The 20,759-nt window shown below is 35.8% G+C and overlaps 1 protein-coding gene across 1 annotated transcript in view; it reads right to left on the bottom strand.

Annotated features, from left to right (window-relative positions):
• The window catches only part of clstn2b (calsyntenin 2b), a 78,775-nt gene that overhangs the window by 19,326 nt on the left and 38,690 nt on the right, over window positions 1–20,759 (bottom strand). Inside the window, exons 6-9 of the mRNA XM_082181154.1 lie at window positions 17,108–17,293; window positions 13,733–13,990; window positions 12,749–12,870; window positions 2,565–2,727 (exon numbers count right to left, since the gene is read on the bottom strand). Of these exons, the coding sequence (XP_082037280.1) occupies window positions 2,565–2,727; window positions 12,749–12,870; window positions 13,733–13,990; window positions 17,108–17,293 (729 nt within the window). The remainder of the gene's footprint in view (window positions 1–2,564; window positions 2,728–12,748; window positions 12,871–13,732; window positions 13,991–17,107; window positions 17,294–20,759) is intronic.

A 20,759-nucleotide genomic window follows, 5' to 3' on the forward strand; every position in this document is an offset into this window, starting at 1 on the left:
ATAATTAAATGGGTCGTTTTTGATACTGTAAATAAATTAATACTCAGCAAGGATGCATTAAATGGATCAAAATTGACATTGAAGACATTTATAGTATTATAACATATTATAAATAAATAAATGCTGTTCTTTTGAACTTTTCATACATCAAAGAATCCTGATTTTGTTTTTATCACGGTTTCCACGAAAGTATGAAGAATATGAAAATATAAAATTCAACTGTTTTCAATCTTAAGAAATGTTTACTGAACAGCAAATCATCATATTATACTGATTTATGAAGGATCATGTGACACTGAAGACTGGAGTAATGATGCTGAAAATTCAGCTTTGATCACAGGAATAAATTACATTTGAAAATATATTAAAATATTATTATTGTAATAATATTTTACAATATTACTGTTTTTACTGTATTTTTGTGAGCATAAGAGACTTCAAAAACATTAAAAAAAATCTTACCGACCCAAATCTTTTGACGAGTACTGTATGTAAATGAGCTCATGTTTGTCAATAGAGTGATGGTTTCTGATTGGCCCATTTTTGCTGCCTAGTTTCCATAAATAATCATGGTGAACTGGGGAGGGAGTTTGGCATTATAAATAGTAGCGTAGACTTTATATTTCCATATTATACTGTATTGAACTGTTTTATAAAAAAAAAATCTGCTTTTTTTTTCATGTCCCCTTTTAGTCAACTAGCATATAGCATAAAAATGAACTATGCTGTAGTTACAGGGAGGGATTAAGGCACGTCTGAACTAAATTTAAACATATTATTCCACTTGTAGTATGAAATAAGTCAATAGTCATTAAATATTGACCTGTTATGTCCAAAGCTCTCTTTATTTGTTCTAGATCATTAGACGCAATGAAGCCGTTATCTTTGGAGGCACCATCAAAAAGTTATTGACTGATTGGGTTTCTGCCTGTAGTTTCAGATGAAGCCATAGTTACACAGATCCACGTTATTCATCACACACACACATATATAAAATAAATGTTGGCTGCAGTGTAGCTAGAGATCTTCAGAAGCTGCATTGAAACGAAGCAATCATATGATTAAACCTGTATTCACTGCTGAAGCCAGAGATAATGAGCAATTACATGCATCTATCTGCTCTGTATGAGATGAGTGTGTGTGCAATGAAGCCTCTCTGAGTGTGTTTGTGATCAGGTGACAGTGAGCCTCGGGCGATGGCATACTGATGTGTGTGTGGGGGGGTTTACATGGATGTAGTTTAGGGAGAAAACTGTCACAGCAACATTGGTTGAGACAGATCAGCCTTGCTATGATTCTCAAACAAACAGATCAGTGTGTTGATAGAGCCACAGTGCTGCACATTTCAGGAGAATAATAGAGGTCTGCGCTGTCATTAATAGGCTTGTTAACCGCCCTGTTTGGTATTGTCAAGGTTTAAGATGGAACCTGCTTACTTTTTTGCATGGGTGCTTTTATGCTGTTTATTTTTTTTATTTTTTTTTTTGCAAGAGTTGCATATGCAGCATATAAAAATTAATGTAGATTTTTTTGGGGATTAACTGTTCCTTTACTATCTCTTCCTAAATGTTGTGGTAAAAACCAGTATTATATTTGTATAATACTATTATAGTTTTAATATTTTAAATTAGCTATTCTTTTTTTTTCATTTTAATTGTAGTTTAAATTTTTTGTCTTTTTTATGTGCTTTTGTCATTTTTATTAGTTAAAAAAAATATATATATTTTTATAGATTTAGTTTTTATTTAGTTTTATTCCTATTTAGTTTTAGTCATTTTAGTACTTCAACTTCAAATTAATTTTTTTAGTTGCTTAGTAGTTTAAGTTTTTAAAGTTGAAGATTTTCATCTAATGTGTGTAAACTTAATTTTAGCTTTATTTAGATTTTTGATTAATAGTTTAAAAAAAAAAAAAGTTTTATTTGGTTAACAATAATATAACATTAACAATAAGCTCCTCGACCAAAAATCTCCATGTTGGCCTATTACAGTGTTAAAAATATTGTTTATCATTTTGTATCACCTATAATCTGTGAATACAAAGTGCTGTACAAAACCGTGACCACAGAAGTGATCCATGAGAAAGCGTTATACCCCTCAAGCTCCAAAAATCTTAAAAAGAGCAAATGTCCAGTCAGCTCTCACATCACTTTCCCTTTGATTATCTTCCACATGCACAAGTGATTTTTTTTATAATGATCTGTCTCTCTCTTATTTTTCTTTCATTGTTAAACAAAGAAGCTCAAAGACACAGAAAGGCAGCATGGGCAGGTCAAGAAGTCAACTTTTGGTTTTTTGGAGCTGTTTTTAGTTAGAAGCTGTGTTCTGATTGCTGAAGAGGAAAAAAATTAGGAATGAGGAATATAAGTTTTCAAAAGCAAAAGAAAGAATGCCAGTGAAGTAGAGATGGTTGTTTAGTAAAGAATTGTTCATTGTGGATTTGTATGCTGTGAGAATTTACATTTCTACTTTCAAGGTAATGACCTCTGGAGCATGTTTTGAACCAAAGTCACATGCACATTGACCACACCCACAAATCATGCTAGCCACGCCCACCCCCCTAACCTTGCCAGCAGGCTCCTACAGTCAGCTGCACGTCAATCTGAGAGGAGTGGATGGGCCAGTCATCTGTCACTAGGTAAGGGTCGTAGGTCACGCCGTCCACATAGAGAGTCACCACTGGGAAGTCAACGCTGATGACGTAATAATGCCACTCCTTATCACAGATCTGAGAGAGAGAGAGAAAGAAAGAGACAGAGAATTTCACCATTATCAGTAATAAAAGCACATAAGGGCAGTCTAGGAGGATTTTTGCATTCCACATATCTTTTGTTTTCATTTTTTGCTTCAGAGTCGACAAAATTCAAACAATGACTTAACATTAGTTTAATGTAACTTGACTGCAGAATGCCACAGTGAATTTTTTGGGCAGCAGCTATTTACACTAAATGCAAATAACGATATATGCCATGTACACCAAATAATGATGTATGCCATGTACACTAAATAATGATGTATGCCATGTACACTAAATGCAAATAACGATATATGCCATGTACACCAAATAATGATATATGCCATGTACACCAAATAATGATATATGCCATGTACACTAAATGCAAATAACGATATATGCCATGTACACCAAATAATGATATATGCCATGTACACCAAATAATGATATATGCCATGTACACCAAATAATGATATATGCCATGTACACCAAATAATGATATATGCCATGTACACCAAATAATGATATATACCATGTACACTAAATAACGATGTATGCCATGTACACCAAATAATGATGTATGCCATGTACACCAAATAATGATATATGCCATGTACACCAAATAATGATGTATGCCATGTACACCAAATAACGATATATGCCATGTACACCAAATAATGATGTATGCCATGTACACCAAATAACGATATATGCCATGTACACCAAATAATGATGTATGCCATGTACACCAAATAATGATATATGCCATGTACACTAAATGCAAATAACGATATATGCCATGTACACCAAATAATGATATATGCCATGTACACTAAGTGCAAATAACGATATATGCCATGTACACGAAGTGCAAATAGCGATAGATTCTATGTACACGATGTAAAATGTTGTTATACTATGTTGTACGTATTTTCTTTGAAATAAGTGTAAATAGTAGTTAGATACTTGCACCTCAGTATTTTAGTACATTATAAAACAGTATGCAGTAATAACATATTGAGTGTAAATGATTACATTTATTAAATAAATCCTGCCTTATTGGGACAATATAGCCCTCCCTACACTAACAACTTAATCCTACCCGATAAACACTTTATTATTAAATATCCATTAGATACTTTAATTCCACTTTTCACATATTTTCTTCATATTTATTGAAAATAAATGCCTTTTCAATCTGATATGGGAAAAGTCCCCCACACAGCCCCCCCAGAACAGATATTGTGTGTGGAGTGCATTTATGATGACTTAATATGCTGTCTAGATAGGAAGCTCACTAGGTTTTTGAACAGAGTCATTATGTAGCATCTCCTCTCTTTTCTCATCCCTTGTATTTCTTTCTTTTCACTCTAAATCCATTCTGTCTTTCTTTTATAATTGTTCTCTATAGGCTTACGTTCTCCAAGACACAGTTCTTCCCTAACAATCCCATCGATGCTCATCATGAGGAAGAAAAGCGAGGGAGGTGTAGAGGTGGGTGGAACTGGTGGAGGGAGTCACGGAGAGATTGATGACATTAGGTTGTGAAGAGGCTCAGAGAAGACGTGAAAGAATGAGGGTCTGAACTGAAAGAAAACCACTGGCCTCTGCATGTTACAAAAGTCTGAGGTAGAGATAACTAGATCGTCTGAAGAGAATGGCTGAAGAGTGGTGTTTGCCCATACAAAACATGTGGCATGATGCTAAAGGGGTTGTGGGTGGTTGCCAGGGTGTTGCTATGTGGTTGCTAAGATGTTCTTTGTGGTTGCTTGGGTGTTTTGGTCCAAGTCAAAAGGTTGTACCTCAAAGAGATGTTCTGATCTCTAGTTAAGGTTAAGGGTTTTAACAATATTACAGATCTGACTGCACTGACGCTGCTGTATGAGAACTGAACTGAGCTGGACGAAGACATCATTTGCAGATCTGCTTTATAGATGAAATGAACTGATTTAATAATTGATCATCTTTACAACAGAACTGAATCAACACTGAACTGACTTCAGCTTAACAACAGCCGAAATGCATCATTTTCCTGTTATCTCTGTAAAGCTGCTTTGAAACGATCTTTATTGTATAAAGAGCTATAAAGCTGACTTGACTTGAGTCCATTATTATGGATGCACAAACATGTGCTGTTACACTGTACATAATTATAGCTACTGTGAATTCTGAAAAGTTTATTTTTTATTTTTTTTAATGTTTTTCATGTGTGCTTTTGTTTGTATACATTTATGAATTATATGGACTCCTTATATTGGTTATCGTCCTTTTGGAGTCTCCAGGTGTCTTTTTTTGGAAAGACACCTACGTTTACCTTGAAAAAGCTTGCGGTAAAATACAGTTTTGCGAGAATCCCCCTTCGATCTGATGGTTTACTTTGCTGGATATAGCAAATTATGACTAAATGATAAATGGTGTATACTTAATTTCATAAGTTTAATCGCACAAAAAGGTGTGATTAATCGCAATTACAAATTTTAATCTATTTTTAAGGTTACGTTTTTCATCTAACATTTATGTTTTATTTTATTTCTGCCTAATTTACATGGACAATTTTTTTTTTTACTAGTTAAGTTGTAGTTATAACAATGATCAAATCACTAACCCTAACTATGATCATTAGTAGTGATAGTAAGCCTCGCCTTAGTAAACAGGCTTTAATGACTCTGAAATGCTTGATTGTCGTCATGAATGTTTAGTTAGTTGTGCTATAGCGTAGTGATGAGGGGAATATCTGTCTCTGTTTGGCCCGTTTGGACCACTGCCACTCAAAAGCACACAGTAGCAGACGGTTTCTGCTCGCTCTGTCACACACAGTGTGTGTGTTTGTGTGTTTGTGTGTCTGGCAGGCGGTCTGGGTCGTAGAGTCTAGTGGAACTGATTGTTACACCCTCACACGAAACGGCTGTGAGAAACCATCAGACACTTCTCATCTTCACTACATCTTTCCTCCTGCACCTGAAATCTCACCATCAGTCTTCCTTCTTCCCCCCCCCCAGTCCTCATTTTTCCTTTCCCACAATGCCCCATTCCCTCCACAGCTCCCCTGTTTCAGAGTGAGATCTGTGAAGAAAGGACGTACAATACCATATAAAAAGAGTTGAATGTCACAAAATATGTCCAGGTCACATTTTAATAAATGGATGTATGAAAACTTCAGATGCAAAAGCCTCTAAGTCCGTCTAACGTGTTTCTTTAATATTAACATTTTTATCAGGCTCCTATGTATAGGTTTCCGTAAGTACCGACATTTCTGAATGGGCTGAGGCTGGGATTTAGTGAGTTTGAAGTGAAAGTATTTGATGAACGTATTTGATGTGCGGAGAGCATTTTCCCAGTAAAAATGCATGTTACGTGTGTGTTCTGTTTTCTCTGTTTCTGTTTGCCTGTTTGATTTCCCAGTGTGTTTTATTGATTGTTGTCTTGTTAATGAACTCATTAGCTCTTTTGTTTGCTCTGTGTACTCAAGCCCTCAGTTTGAGTTATTTCTCTGTCCTGTATTGTTTGTGTGACGTGGTTGTGATACCTGTTCCCTGAGTTTATCTGTGCCATTTGGATTTATTTATTAAAGGACTGTTTGCTGGAATAATCCCAGTTGTCGTGAGCTTCATATCAGCCATAAACCATTACAGCATGTTTTTGTAATTGCCATTCATTTTTGCCTGGCAATTAATAAAATGGATGACAAACAAAACCCACACCCTAGCAACCATATAGAGACATGCTATGGCAAATAACTAAAACACCCTAGCATCTTATCATTTTTTTTATTAAAAGTTTAAATATAAATAAAATGTATTATTATTGATAAGAATGATATACCTACTTTGCTGTTAAAATATACTCAATAATAATAATAATAAAATAAATATTTAAATATAATAATAATAATATAAACAATTATTTGCATTACAGTGATGATAATTATGAAATATGCACAAAAAAAAGGTACAAAAACAGGCTTTATGCAAAATATGTTCTTGACAAGCTGTTATTTTTTTCTGTATTTTTCTTTAATACATTTCTTCTCTCTGTGTACATAGGGCATCACTCTGTGCTCTTATTATTAATAAATTGATTTCTTTTTCATTAAATTTCACTTTATACTCTATTGGTATTCGTCTCGTATTCCATTCAGTGTTTTTCAACATCTCTTCTCTTTCTGTGGTTCTCTCTGTGTGTCTGGGCAGACATTGATTTTCTGCAGGGATGTGTGTGTGTGTGTGTGTGTGTGTGTGTGTGTGTGTGTGTGTGTGTGTGTGTGTGTGTGTGTGTGTGTGTGTGTGTGTGTGTGTGTGTGTGTGTGTGTGTGTGTGTGTGTGTGTGAATGTGAGAATTTGTGGTTGTGGACAGCAGTAGTGGCATTCAGTCCTGTGAATTGTAGTTGAATTACTGTTTTTTTTACATCTAGCACACATATTACTGTGGTTTACGATTTTATATATATATATATATGTGTGTGTGTGTGTGTGTGTGTGTGTGTGTGTGTGTGTGTGTGTGTGTGTGTTGTGTGTGTGTGTATCTTCTGCGAATTCACCCATGCTAGGACGAACACACATCGTGTCCACGGGATCCCTAGAGAACAGAGCACCTTACTGTGATATTTTCTCTGTGTGTGTTCAGTAAATCGATGGTGAAAGACTTATTGCCGTACTAAGCAAAGTCCACTTAATGGCAAGGCAATTTATCAAAGAGAGCGTGAGCGAGAGAGGTAGAAAGAGACAGGCAGAGAGAAAGCATTTTTTTCAATTGTTCAAATGCTGTAAGTACACTGGACACTTTTAACAGTTACTGCAGTGCTGTTGTGTGTCTCGCATCTGTGTGAATCGTCTATTTGTCTTTTTTCTATCTATTTTCCCCCCTATTTCAGCAACTGGCTATTACCTATTTTCTGGCCTTCGAGAAGGTACAATTTCATTTTTTTCCCCCTTAAGTTTAGTTCTTCAAACCTGACAGAGTGTGACTCTGAACACTTAAGAGACAAGAGCAATTTTGAGAATATAAACTTTCTGTACAATATTTGTACAATACAATATTTAGTGCTTATTTAAGGTATCTGAAATACCTGGTTACAATGGGTCTCATTCGCTAATTTCTGCATAAAATCTGGATATGAACTACAGATTTCATGATTTAGAAAGTTTCATTTAAAAAATATATATATATTCTGAGTTAAGACCACGGATACACTGTAAAAAGTGATCTTATTACTCTAACAGTTTTTCTGAATTGCTAAAACACTAAATCCCATTCTCTGAATCCAATTCTCAATATCCTAAACCAATTTGTCGAATAAATCACTCTTTCTGTAAAACATTAAACAAGTTCAGGTAGTTAAGACACTGTTTGCAAATCTAATGCACTCTATTTCGCAAAACTCTAAACACATTCTCACTCACTAAAACACATTTTTAATAGCGTTCCCGGATCACGTCAGAGGATTATATATTTGTTCTGGGAATTTGACTGCAACTTGTTTTGTAAACGAGGCACAGTGTAATGGAGAGTTTGCAACTGTATTGGATCTGACATCAACTAAAGCTATGTGATTAAAAGTATTCATTCTGATTAAGAGTAAATAAAAGTATGTCTATCTGTATTGCCGAATGCACTGCTGGCAAATATGAGGTTCAAGAACAAACATTAGGACAAATTCGTGAGCATACGCACCTGTGGAAATATTGCATGAGAATTTTGTGTGCATACATGAGTATATTGATTGTAAACAGCTATTAGTGAATGAAGCGTGTTGCCTTTTAGTTAAAATACATATAATGCATTAGAATGCTTTATTTTGCAACAAACAAATCAAATGGAAGTAAAAATGGTGTTTTGCGAAGTGCAATTAAACACTGGAATTGTCATTTGTGTAATTGAGCCAACATTCAGCACTCGCCCAAGAAAACTTCACATTTGCATTAATATTCATATCTTTTAATTAATTTTCATAATGGAAACACAACACCATCCACTTGCTAATTAAATTAGTCTCAGATTCTTTAAAAAAAGGGCTAATTTAATTAGATTACTTTCTGCAGGGAGAGGAAAGAAAAAGCCTTTAGGAAAGATTAAAAAAAGATCATTCATGTTCTTTGATGTCTGAGACATGCAAAGACCAAAATCTTTCTCCCTCGGGCCAGTGGACCCTCAACCTGATATATTTTATGTAATGAATTCATGAAACTACATTATGAAATTCATTTTAAGGTGGGGTGAAGTTCTTCAAGAACTTGTTCTCCACTGGGAAAAAGGCTCTTTGATGCTTAAAATCTCAGCAGAATCTTTAAACTAGGCCTATCTTTGCATCTTCTAATGCTGAGCATGTAGGTAGCAAATGTACAGTTATGGTAATGAAGATTTCAAAGGAAAAGACCCAAATGAGAAACGAATGCAACGGCACTGCTTGAGATCCATGCTGTCCATAACGCAACTGCACCTTACATCTTCAAACTGGTTTGCGGTTTGATGCTCTGATGTTTAAGTTGCACTTAAAGGGATAGTTCGGAGTAAAATCAACCTAGGGTTCCTTTGCACCATGACCTCGAGCCAAACACCCCCCCAGAAGCCTTTTTCCCCTTGGTCGAACATTATTAAAGTTAGAGCTTATTTAGCGATATCAGCCGGATGGCTTAGTGCAGGTGCTAATGGATCCAAGGTGTATCTCGTAAATTACCCCACTAATAATGCCCAGAATGGTACCAAACTTCTACAATAGTACAAATAGATTCTGCACTCATAAAACGAGGCATTGGAAAGTTTGTAAGGAATTCAGGAGTTTATTTAAATAACACTTGCCTGATGGCTTATGCTACCGCTAACCCGGACGTCGACGTCGCTTCAGTGATTTGGGAAAGGCATGTAAAAGTCCTGGCAGAGAGCGATGCATAAGGATGTAGTGTAACGACGCCCAGTTCCAGGAATGCACTAATATTTTGTTGGTAGAACCAGTTTATAACAATTATTCGTTAACACGAAGTTGTTAACACTTCAGAAAAAAATATAATTTGTCGTTACACTACATCCTTATGCATCGCTTTCTGCCAGGACTTTTACGTGCTTTTCCCAAACCACTGAAGTGACCTCGACGTTCAGCTTAGCGGTAACATGAGCCGTCAGGCAAGTGTTATTTAAATAAACTCCTGATGTACTTATACACTTTCCAATGCCTCGTTTTATGAGTACAGAACCTATTTGTATTACTGTAGAAGTTTGGTACCATTCTGGGAATTATCAGAGAATGTCTAATAAGGGGAGAAGTTTCACTCTCAGTAAACTTCCAGCTTCTGAACTGGTTGCAGTTCCACTCTGGTTCCATATGAGGGCGCTCACAGGACGAGTGCAGAATGAATGGAGGTCTATGGCGCTATACCCATCAAAATCCACTTTTCTCAGGATATAATTTTTTTTTCAAGTAATTTGAATGTTGTATTCGAATGGAGATGCAAAGAAATTACACATTGCTGGGTGTTACCTTATTTGCTTTAAAAAGTCTTTTAAAGTGTCAATGACGTCATACACATCGTACGACCAGAGATACTGCTTTACGGCAATCCTTCAGTCACTTTGGTGCTTTCGCGCTCTGCACTTTCTTTTCTCTTGAGGCATCGACAACACAGCTGACACAGGTAAATACACGTGCTAGAAGAGTTTTTGTTTTGTTTGTTTCTGGTCCCGCTTCGGATGCCACGATGCCATCAAGCGGTATCTCTGGTCGTAATCAGTCCTTCACTGACCAATCAGCGTTCATTAGCAGAATGCTAGCGTGTTATGGGCAACAACAACTCAACCTGTAAGAAATCGAAAGGACATAAGTACTCGTTCATTCAATTTTCGACCTATAACCCATGTTGAACTTGCAAAACCTACAATCAAATCTGAGATTTCTCAACAGCAATCGGGTGAAAGAGACAAACTTAGCCGTCTAGCGCCATAGACTCCCATTCATTTTGCACTCATGGGCGAGTGCCCCCAGTGGAACTCTGGTGGAACTACAACCAAAATTCGGTACAATAGGACTTAATAGGGAGTGGGCAGGCTCTCCGTAGACGGGCTCTGGCATTATTAGTGGGGTAATTTACGAGATACAACCTTGGATCCATTAGCGCCTGCACTAAACCATTCTCTAAATAAGCTCTAACTTTAATAATGTTCAACCAAGGGAAAAAAGGCTTCTGGGGGGGGGGGGGGGGGGGGGGGGGGGGGTGTTTGGCTCGAGGTCATGGTGCAAAGGACTCTAGGTTGAAATTACTCTGAACCATCCCTTTAAGTCCGTTTGTTTGTTTTGGACAGCAGAACTTTGCATAATATGTCCTGTTTCTAATGCTGTTAGTTCATGTTTTAAAGGCACCCTGCCGTTTTTCTGATGGGTTTTTAACTGGTCTTTGGCACGGATGTTCATGCAGTGCGCTGTTAGTTTTGTGTTACGCTGCATTTGTGTGTTTGTCCTCTCCGATGATTTAGTCTTCCCGCAGGTCTGTTCGCTGGCACAGCAGAGAGGAGAATTCACTGCCTAACAAACACATTCTTAATGACTGCACTCTTTTCTCTCTCCCTCTATCTTTCTCGTTGTAAGGCTTTATCTTCACCCTAAAGAAGCGGATATTTGCATAATTATATGCTTAATGATAGACTAAAGAATTGTTGCATGCACAAGATGAAAGATTCAATTAACCTGCAGCAGACCTGTGAATCTAAACACGTTTCAGAAAGGGTGTCATTAAGAGGAAATTAATTTCTAATATTTGATAGAAGATTGCTGTTTTTGCACTTTAAGTAAAGAAAGTAATATGACAAAGTTTCTTCTGTCATTAAAATGAAGAGAGAGAAAAAAAATAGAAAAATCTATCTATCTATCTATCTATCTATCTATCTATCTATCTATCTATCTATCTATCTATCTATCTATCTATCTATCTGTCTGTCTATCTATGTCTATAGTTCTGTCTGTCTGTCTGTCTGTCTGAATAGTTCTATCTATCTATCTGTCTGTCTGTCTGTCTATCTATCTATCTATCTATCTATCTATCTATCTATCTATCTATCTATCTATCTATCTATCTATCTATCTATCTATCTCTATAGTTATGTCTGTCTGTATGTCTGTCTATCTCTATAGTTCTGTCTGTCTATCTATCTATCTATCTATCTATCTATCTATCTATCTATCGATCTATGTCTATAGTTCTGTCTGTCTGTATAGTTATATCTATCTGTCTGTCTGTCTGTCTGTCTATCTATCTCTATAGTTATGTCTGTCTGTCTGTCTATCTATCTATCTCTATAGTTTTGTCTGTCTGTCTGTAATAGTTCTATCTATCTATCTATCTATCTATCTATCTATCTATCTATCTATCTATCTATCTGTCTGTCTATCTATCTATCTATCTATCTCTATAGTTCTGTCTGTCTGTCTGTCTGTCTATCTATCTATGTCTATAGTTCTGTCTGTCTGTCTGTATAGTTCTATCTATCTATCTATCTATCTATCTATCTATCTATCTATCTATCTATCTATCTATCTATCTGTCTGTCTATAGTTCTATCTATCTATCTATCTATCTATCTATCTATCTATCTATCTATCTATCTATCTATCTATCTATCTATCTATCTGTCTATCTGTCTGTCTATAGTTCTATCTATCTATAGTTCTATCTATCTATCTATCTATCTATCTATCTATCTATCTATCTGTCTATCTGTCTGTCTATAGTTCTATCTATCTATAGTTCTATCTATCTATCTATCTATCTATCTATCTATCTATCTATCTATCTATCTATCTATCTATCTATCTATCTATCTATCTATCTATCTATCTATCTATCTATCTATCTATCTATCTGTCTGTCTGTCTGTCTGGCATTCCATCCATACATCCATCACTTCTATCTATCAATACAAAATGTGTATCGTTTATATTACATGCATGCAAGAATGTTCTGTATTCTTGATGTTCTGATTTCATCTGAAGATCGGCTAAAATGAAATTCCTACTGTGAAACATCTCTCATACCTGCTCTAATTTCCAGTGGAATTCAGCCGGTCTGAAGGAGTGTGTGTGTGTGTAGTCCGTCCTCAGCAGGAACACCAGCCTGCAGTTATGCACATACAGAGAGTAATGGTGTCGGTTCATCTCTGAGAGAGATAGAGAGACAAAGAGAGCGCAGACAGGTCAAGAGACAGACAGAGAATACAATTACCTCTTGACATACAGGATAATATCTCTAAATTGAACCTGAGGGGAAAGAAATGGCACCATTTGGTGTGTGTTTATCTATATAGAGATCCTGACAGGAGAGGATTGTGAACTTAACAGGGTTTGAAGTAGTGCTCCAATCGTCCACAACAAATGAAATTCTGATCTTAACTGTGTCCTCTTCAACCCTGCTGAAAAGACCAGCGTGAACCTCCATGCTGGTCGTCCTGACTGGTGTTTGCTGGTCAGTGCTGGTTTAGTGCTAGTATAGCCAGTAGACCAGCAAAGATTTTCTAGTAAAGGCAGACCATGGAAGTCTTGGGTTGATATACCAATTATTTTTTTCCAGTATGAAATACAAAAGCTTTCCAGAAAGCTGCTCTTTCCCATGCAATTACGGAGGTTATGAAGTAATTGCCGTTATTATGGGGTATTTAAATATCAGTTCTGTCTCAGATGTTTCTTCCAACATTCCTTAGGGCTACTAGAAATAGACACAGATGAGTTATTGGTTGAAAAATGTTGAAATATTTATAATTACATTTTTATATATATATACACATTTTAAATCTTTTATTTTAAACATTATAATTATACTTTAAATTATGCTTTATTTATATCTCTCTTCTGAATCTACAAAACAGTTTGGAACTTATTCATTATGAGAAATATGAAAGGTATGAAAGCTCACCATTAAATCTTGTTACTGTAGGAGAAACAACTATAATTTCCTTTTCCTACATGCAGCATCCATGAGCTTTTTTCCCCCCTATCTCCTCTCTTTTGTTCTCTGTGTCTCACCGGTTTTGTCAGAGTTGCAGAGCAGCGTTTCTTTCTCAGCCCTCTGTCCTGGACTCGGCCCGTGCTTCATCCATGTTGTTATGGTGAACTGGTCAGTTAGATTCTGCGGGACGGCCCAGTCTGGGATCTTGGCAGCTTGACGACCATCAAACTGGTATGTGAGGTCACTATCCCGACCGCTTTCCGTCACGAGAGTCGCCGTCCAATTAAAAGCGGCGCTGGGGGCCGGAAGAAGATCTGTGCTGCCTGATGAAGCTCCTGGTGTGTGATCAGTGAGTTCAGAGAGGAAATCATCATTGAAACACAGATCACATTTGTGGAAGTTTAAATCTGTAATTTGACAAGTCCCTTTTGCATGACTCGTGCTGACTTTGACATCCAAATGAAAAGTCTGACAGATTTTGATATTGGTACAAAATTCCATAATTAATAGGGTAATCTGTATTTCTGTTTTACAGCAAAACGAATATTGAGCACTTTCCCACACTGTAAAAAAAGTTGCTGCTTTAAATTTTTAAGTGCAATCAACTTAAATTACATTAAATTGACTTAAAAAAATTGGATGAATCTTGTATAACATTTTTTTTAAATGTCTTACCTTATTTTGATAAGTTAAAGCAATGTGAAAACATGTCATAACATCTATCTATCTATCTATTAGGCATGTGCCGGTATCAAATTTTCATGCTGCGATGAATTGATTGAGCTTTTATCACGGTATACGGTATTATCACGATATTTTAAATGCTCAAGAGAAACGGATGGATTGGGGGGGGAATGTAGAAAAAAACAACTTGCATCACAATAGGTGTAATTGTGATTGTCAAAACATTTGGTAACTAAACAGAATTTTACACAATATTCACAATTTCAATTCAATTCTTGGGATTTGATTTCAATCTTGATTCAATATTGACTCTTTGGATAAATATTAGGTAGGCTACAGTAGATGTTAACATGTAAATTTTTCTCAAGAAAAAAATATATCTCACATAATGCTGTAAACATGTTTACTGCATTATGTGAGATATATTTTTTTCTTGAGAAAATGTATGTATATACATTTTATATACATCTCTGTATGTATACAGAGAGCCCTATCAGCTGGTATTATTAAAGGTTAAAAATGAACAAATTTAATTAAATATAATTTGGTTTTCATTATAATAACAATTATGACACAAGTAAAAATATAATACAAATGTAATATAGTGCACATATTTAGCAAAATACTCCTCTCTATAGCTATTTTTTCTAGTCAACTAAAGTGCTGTCATTAAATGGCTTTTGTTTACATTAGACTAGAGTGCGCACTGCGGCGCATGCACACAGTGCTTCTACATGTGGGGATTGTTTACATCAGAGTGCGCACGTGTTTCGCGCAGCATATACGCAGTGTTTGTTTAAGCGGTTGATGGAAAATAAGCTAATGCGCGTTCTATAAATATAAATTCTGATCTATTATTTTTCACGGTATTTTGAAGTGCCCGCGATAACAATATCGTGCATATTCATTACCGCGATTTATCGTATTACCGAATACCGGCACATGTCTACTATCTATCTATCTATCTATCTATCTATCTATCTATCTATCTATCTATCTATCTATCTATCTATCTATCTATCTATCTATCTATCTATCTATCTATCTATCTATCTATCTATCTATCTATCTATCTATCTATCTATCTATCTATCTATCCATCTATCCATCCATCCATCCATCCATCCATACAGCTGTATATTTATCTGTCTGTATATCTATCTATCTATCCATCCATCCATCCATCCATCCATCCATCCATCCATCCATCCATCCATCCATCCATCCATCCATCCATCCATCCTTTATTTGATATATATATATATATATATTAGTCATCTTAGGAGGATAAATCTTAAAATGACTTAATTTTAACTTTTGCTTTGTGTGGGATATCGTTAACACACTATTACAGTTTTTCTCAGTCGCTTTGGTGCATTTCTCACATCACTATTTACATTTGCACAACAGTTAATGCAGTTCTCAAAACAATTAGTACAAACAAAACCTAGTTGATAACCTGCAAAAGCGTGTCACTTGCTCAAAATGGAGATAGATCATTCCTCAAAAGCAAGTATTCATGTCAATGAAAGTGTCAGTGTCATCAAGATGAAAAGTCCTGACACCATTGTTTATGAACAAGATAGTCAAATGGCTTTGTCATGTTTTCATTATGACAGTTTACTCTGTAAATGTTTTCCCAATGCAAAAAAGTCAGATCTTGGTGACACAAGACAGCACTATATACTATTTGCACAGCCATTTGAAAAATACAGTAAAGTTACACATTACTGTATTTAGTGAGGTAACTGAGTACAAGACACTGAATATGTATGTTTCACATTTTTACTGCATATGCTCTTTGCAACTCTAATTTGTTCACAGCATTGTGCGAAAGAAAAAATACATCCTTATTTACAACAAACATAAACTCCCTTTGGGTAGAGCTGTGCACAACTGGAAACAATATTGCAGTACATATTGGAACTGAACATACAACATGCATAGTACTGTAATCATTCATGCACATCCAGACATTCCTCATCAGTGAAAGCTGAGATTCACCTGAGAGAAATTGTCCAATTTAGGAGACATTTTCAGAAAAAAAAAAAAATTTAAAAAAATTTGTAAAATTTGCTTGACAGAACTAGATCAACATTTTTGTATGTAATGACTCAAGCAATGAAATGAGGACTATTAGTTTTATATGGAATGACTATTCAGCATTCACAAGTATAGTTAATTTTGACTGACGTGACATAAGCAAATGATAATGTTATAAAACAGCAGAGAGTTGTATGAAAGCAATTGATTTATGTCCAAAAGCATTTGCAGTTTGTTGGAAGGAATGAGAAACTGCTTCTATGATGTGCACAAATGACTAAATGTTGTGGAGGTTGAACTAACTGTTGTGCAAATGTAAATAGTGATGTGAGAAATGCACCAAAGCGACTGAGAAAAACTGTAATTTGAACATCATTTATGACACCATTAATTTGTGAATTATTTAATCCCTTAGACTTTAATTCAGTGGACGCTGACATGAGTCATGTGAAAATGACCGTTAGTCTTCTTGAGGATCTGTGATATGAGCTCAATATCTGTGTTTTACAGATTAATTTGTAGTTTCACAATACAATCCCTCTAATATGGATGAAGTCTTGGAAAAAAATTACACTGATAATGATTCTGTACTGAGACACATACCTATTCTAGGACAAGGGTGGAGGTTTTGTCTGACTAGTTTAGCCCTCAGGCACATTTTGTAATTAAACCGGCCCAAGAGAAATGAGGAAACGTGCAATGGAATAAATAGCTGTTAATCATACCGCAAAGCTTCTGTAAGGATCTCTCAGAGTACGACTGTCTGTCACAGCCTCTTCCATCACCACCGCTTTCCAGGTCCACTGTGGTCCTAATCCAGGACACAGATCCCTCACATGTCTCCAGGTGCATCTTGGGAAATAACAGCTTACTGCCTACTCCTGGTTCATAGTCGACAAGCTTGTTCCAGCCTGGAAAGAAAGAACGTTGGGAAATGCTTTGATAAGCAGCTAAAGTATTGGTAACAGAAAGAGCGATGGCAGGGAAACATTACAGTTAACATCACTGAGCTGGAAAATGAAGAGATATTGAGGTCACAGTGTTTCCCAGACTTCAACACGATTAACAACTCAATTTTTCCTAAGCATGTCTGAGACATAACCTGCATTTTAAATACCCCTCAAAGAGAATACAACCTTCTGTTGTGCATTAGCCAAAACATTCAGGAAAGAAGTTAAAACTTAGTGACACAAATACTCCGGCGGTATCATGATAGAGGGATGGTGTCAGATGGTAATTTCGTTACCATTAAGATTACCATGGTATATAGTGTCCAAAAAAACGTGCTAATGTTTTGTGCTTCTTTGCATTTCCAGCTAAATCATAATAGACAACTGTATTAAAGTCAAACCAGCGCTGTTCATAATCCATTTTACTTCTGTAATCTGATGTATTTTAGTATATTCAACAAGAAAAAAGGCATAATTTAACATTAATTTGATTGTGTTCAAGTTCACTTAAATAGGTCAAATTTAAGTTTACTTAGTTCATTTTTGTTGCGACTGCATGAACTGTGTTGGATTTTTAGTTCCCAGAATTGTTTTGCACTGATTTGGGAGAGTAAATGTTGAAATTAAGTGTTAATTCTTGAAAGGGAAAGGCCTATTTGTGTTTAATGTTATGTTGGACATTTAAAATAATTTCTGTTGTTGTATTTTTTGTGGTTACCACTGTGTTGAAGAGCTTGAGGTTATAGGTTGTAGGATGGTGAAATCATAACTATGGCGTTTGTTGCTTCGTTCAATAAACACAGCTTTGCAAATGTCAGAGCACTGGATGTCTTGATTCAGATAAATCAAATTCGTATAGGCACTTGCCTTAAAAATTTTAGTAAAATCAAGTTATGTACTTGTTCACTTTAATTTTAAGTAACTCATTTCAGACATTTACCTTTAAAAAAGTCTTAATTAAGTAAACTTACTTTATTACGTAATATACACATTATATATAAATTAAAGTGTACATAAAGTAATAAAGTAAGTTTTTCCTTTGTTTTTGTTTTTTTGTCCGCCAGGTGAAATGTTGTGGTTATAGCCTAATATTGTATAATGCATTATTTTGTCCACCATTTTCATATTTTTCAGGCTGTATTGTGTTTAATGAATTCTATAGCCAGTGGTTATTTAACTTGAAGTTATGGGTGAAAAATTAAAACGGCGGACAGTATTAAATGGATTATGTAAACATGTATTCACATACAGACCACACAAATTTTAGCTCACACTTTTTAGCTGTTGGGTTAGAGAATATGGAGCTGAAAATGATTGTTTTTATGCATGGAGTGAGCCTTAAGGTACATGTCCACCTCTGCTGAATTATTTACCCTTGCTTATGAGACACAACGGGGAGCTGTTTACTTCTCTTTCTCCTTCATGCTTTTTTATGTCAGATGTGAAAAATTGGCCTTTCCTCCAGTTTTCATCATCCAGTGGCCTGGAAAAAAGTGGCCTGAAGCTTCGACTGAATGCGAGTGTGTGTCTGTGTGTGTACAGTGTCTCCAAACACACCTGAGGGACAATCACATCAGAGACGCATCAAAGTGCATTCTGGGAGACACAGTCCAGACCAAAGTTTACTTGACTTTATCCATTGGGAATTGATTGGATGGTGAAAAAGGCAGTTGAAGTGGAGGAAAAAAGAGGGTTTTGATTATGTCAGCTGACACTGAAGTTGTTTCAGTGGGGAAAGCAAGTTATTGCATTTTAATGAAAGGTTCAAAGAAACTTTTTTGCCTTTGGAATAACATGCGAAGATAAAAGTGCACAATAAGACCAGGGACATGTATTAGAACGATGAAATATCTGTTATTATTTACTCACCCTCATGTTGTTCCAACGCAGCATGACATTTTAAAGAACGTTGACTTTCACAAAAGTTTTTCACAAAAGAAAGAAAGTCATACTTTTGGAATGAAATGAGGTTGAGTAAATGATGAACTATCCCTTTAAGCTTATAAATAGGTTCAATGTTGAAGAGGTTCTATTTTCATATCCATATTCACAGTTTTGATTTAATTTGAGGTTGTTTTCACAGTTTGATTGTTTGATATGATCTAGAATTTGATTCTTCAGCGAGTTTTACTTTCCAATGTAAGTACTAGCAATGGCTGTTTCACCACTACAGCTAGGAAACAACTCATGAAGAGAAGATACCAAAAATGGAAAGCGATTTTAAACATAATTTTATGCTTTTGTTTAATTTTACTTCTCAACATGCACAGAATGTAAGGCGTCTGTCTGCTCGTGTCAGTGGAAAGACTGCGAGAGAATGCAAGCTGCTTAGCGAAGGCAATTTCTGCAGAGACAAGCAGCAATGAGAAATGCTTAATACAATATTAGGCAAAATACATGATACTGATAGCAGTTGACTTCCGTGAACTAGGTCAGATTGCTTTTATACTAAAGCTTATTGGAGTTTGCATGAACCCTGAATGTATATGAATGAACCAAACGCAAACATCAAACTAACTTGTTTTGCATTAAATGGGTTTCAGAACTGAAAACGTCCTTGTAAGTCCAAAATCAGCTTTTATTGTTACCAGGCCCAGTGAACGACTCATCCTGGAATATGCTAGCTATTTCATATGCAACGCTGTTGACCAATCACAGCAGTGGGCGTTTACACTGAAGTCTCACAGCAGACACGCCCCTTAAAACAGAGCGTTCAAATCAGAGGCTAAAATCAGGGTAGGAAAATGCCTTTTATTTCTAAATTATGACAATTTTTTAAGTAAAATTCATACTAACATTATTATTGCACCCCAGGAAACATTATGAAACAATACAACAATGCAGTTCATGACCCCTTTAATAATTGCAGCCATAATCAATAAAAATGTCCTTAGAAGAAACAAAAATGCACTTGAAATTCATCAAAATTCATAAGGTCAATGCTGATAGTGAAACATTAACTGCATCAGGCAAACAGCGTATGTTTTGTGAAATTAGTTTATAAAACAAGCCTAATTTACATAAAAAGTGTTTGCATTGAAAATAATGGCAATTACTTAAAGAGGCAATATTATGCCCTTTTACAAAGTCTTGATTTTGTTTTTTGGGCTCTACTAGAATATGTTTTCATGCTTGAATGTTCAAAAATCACCTTATTTTCCCCATATTGTTGCAGCTCCTCTCTGTCTGTCAGTAACGCTCTGGGCCGGGTTTCCCGATAACGATGTATCTTAAGAGCGCTCTCTACGTGCAAGGTTACGAACGCTCGCAGCAATTCCACGAGCGTTTCCTAAAAATGCACTTAACATGAACGCGCGAGAACGCGTTTTGCGTGCTACTTAAGAGTCGCTGTCCATTCGCGAAGTGCTGAAATATAACCTTATATGGAATCGTATTCTGAACGTTTAGCCTTAATTATTAGGTTTAA

The sequence above is a fragment of the Leuciscus leuciscus genome, assembly GCF_965113295.1.
Source record: "Leuciscus leuciscus genome assembly, chromosome: 9".
Taxonomy (NCBI): Eukaryota; Metazoa; Chordata; class Actinopteri; order Cypriniformes; family Leuciscidae; genus Leuciscus; species Leuciscus leuciscus.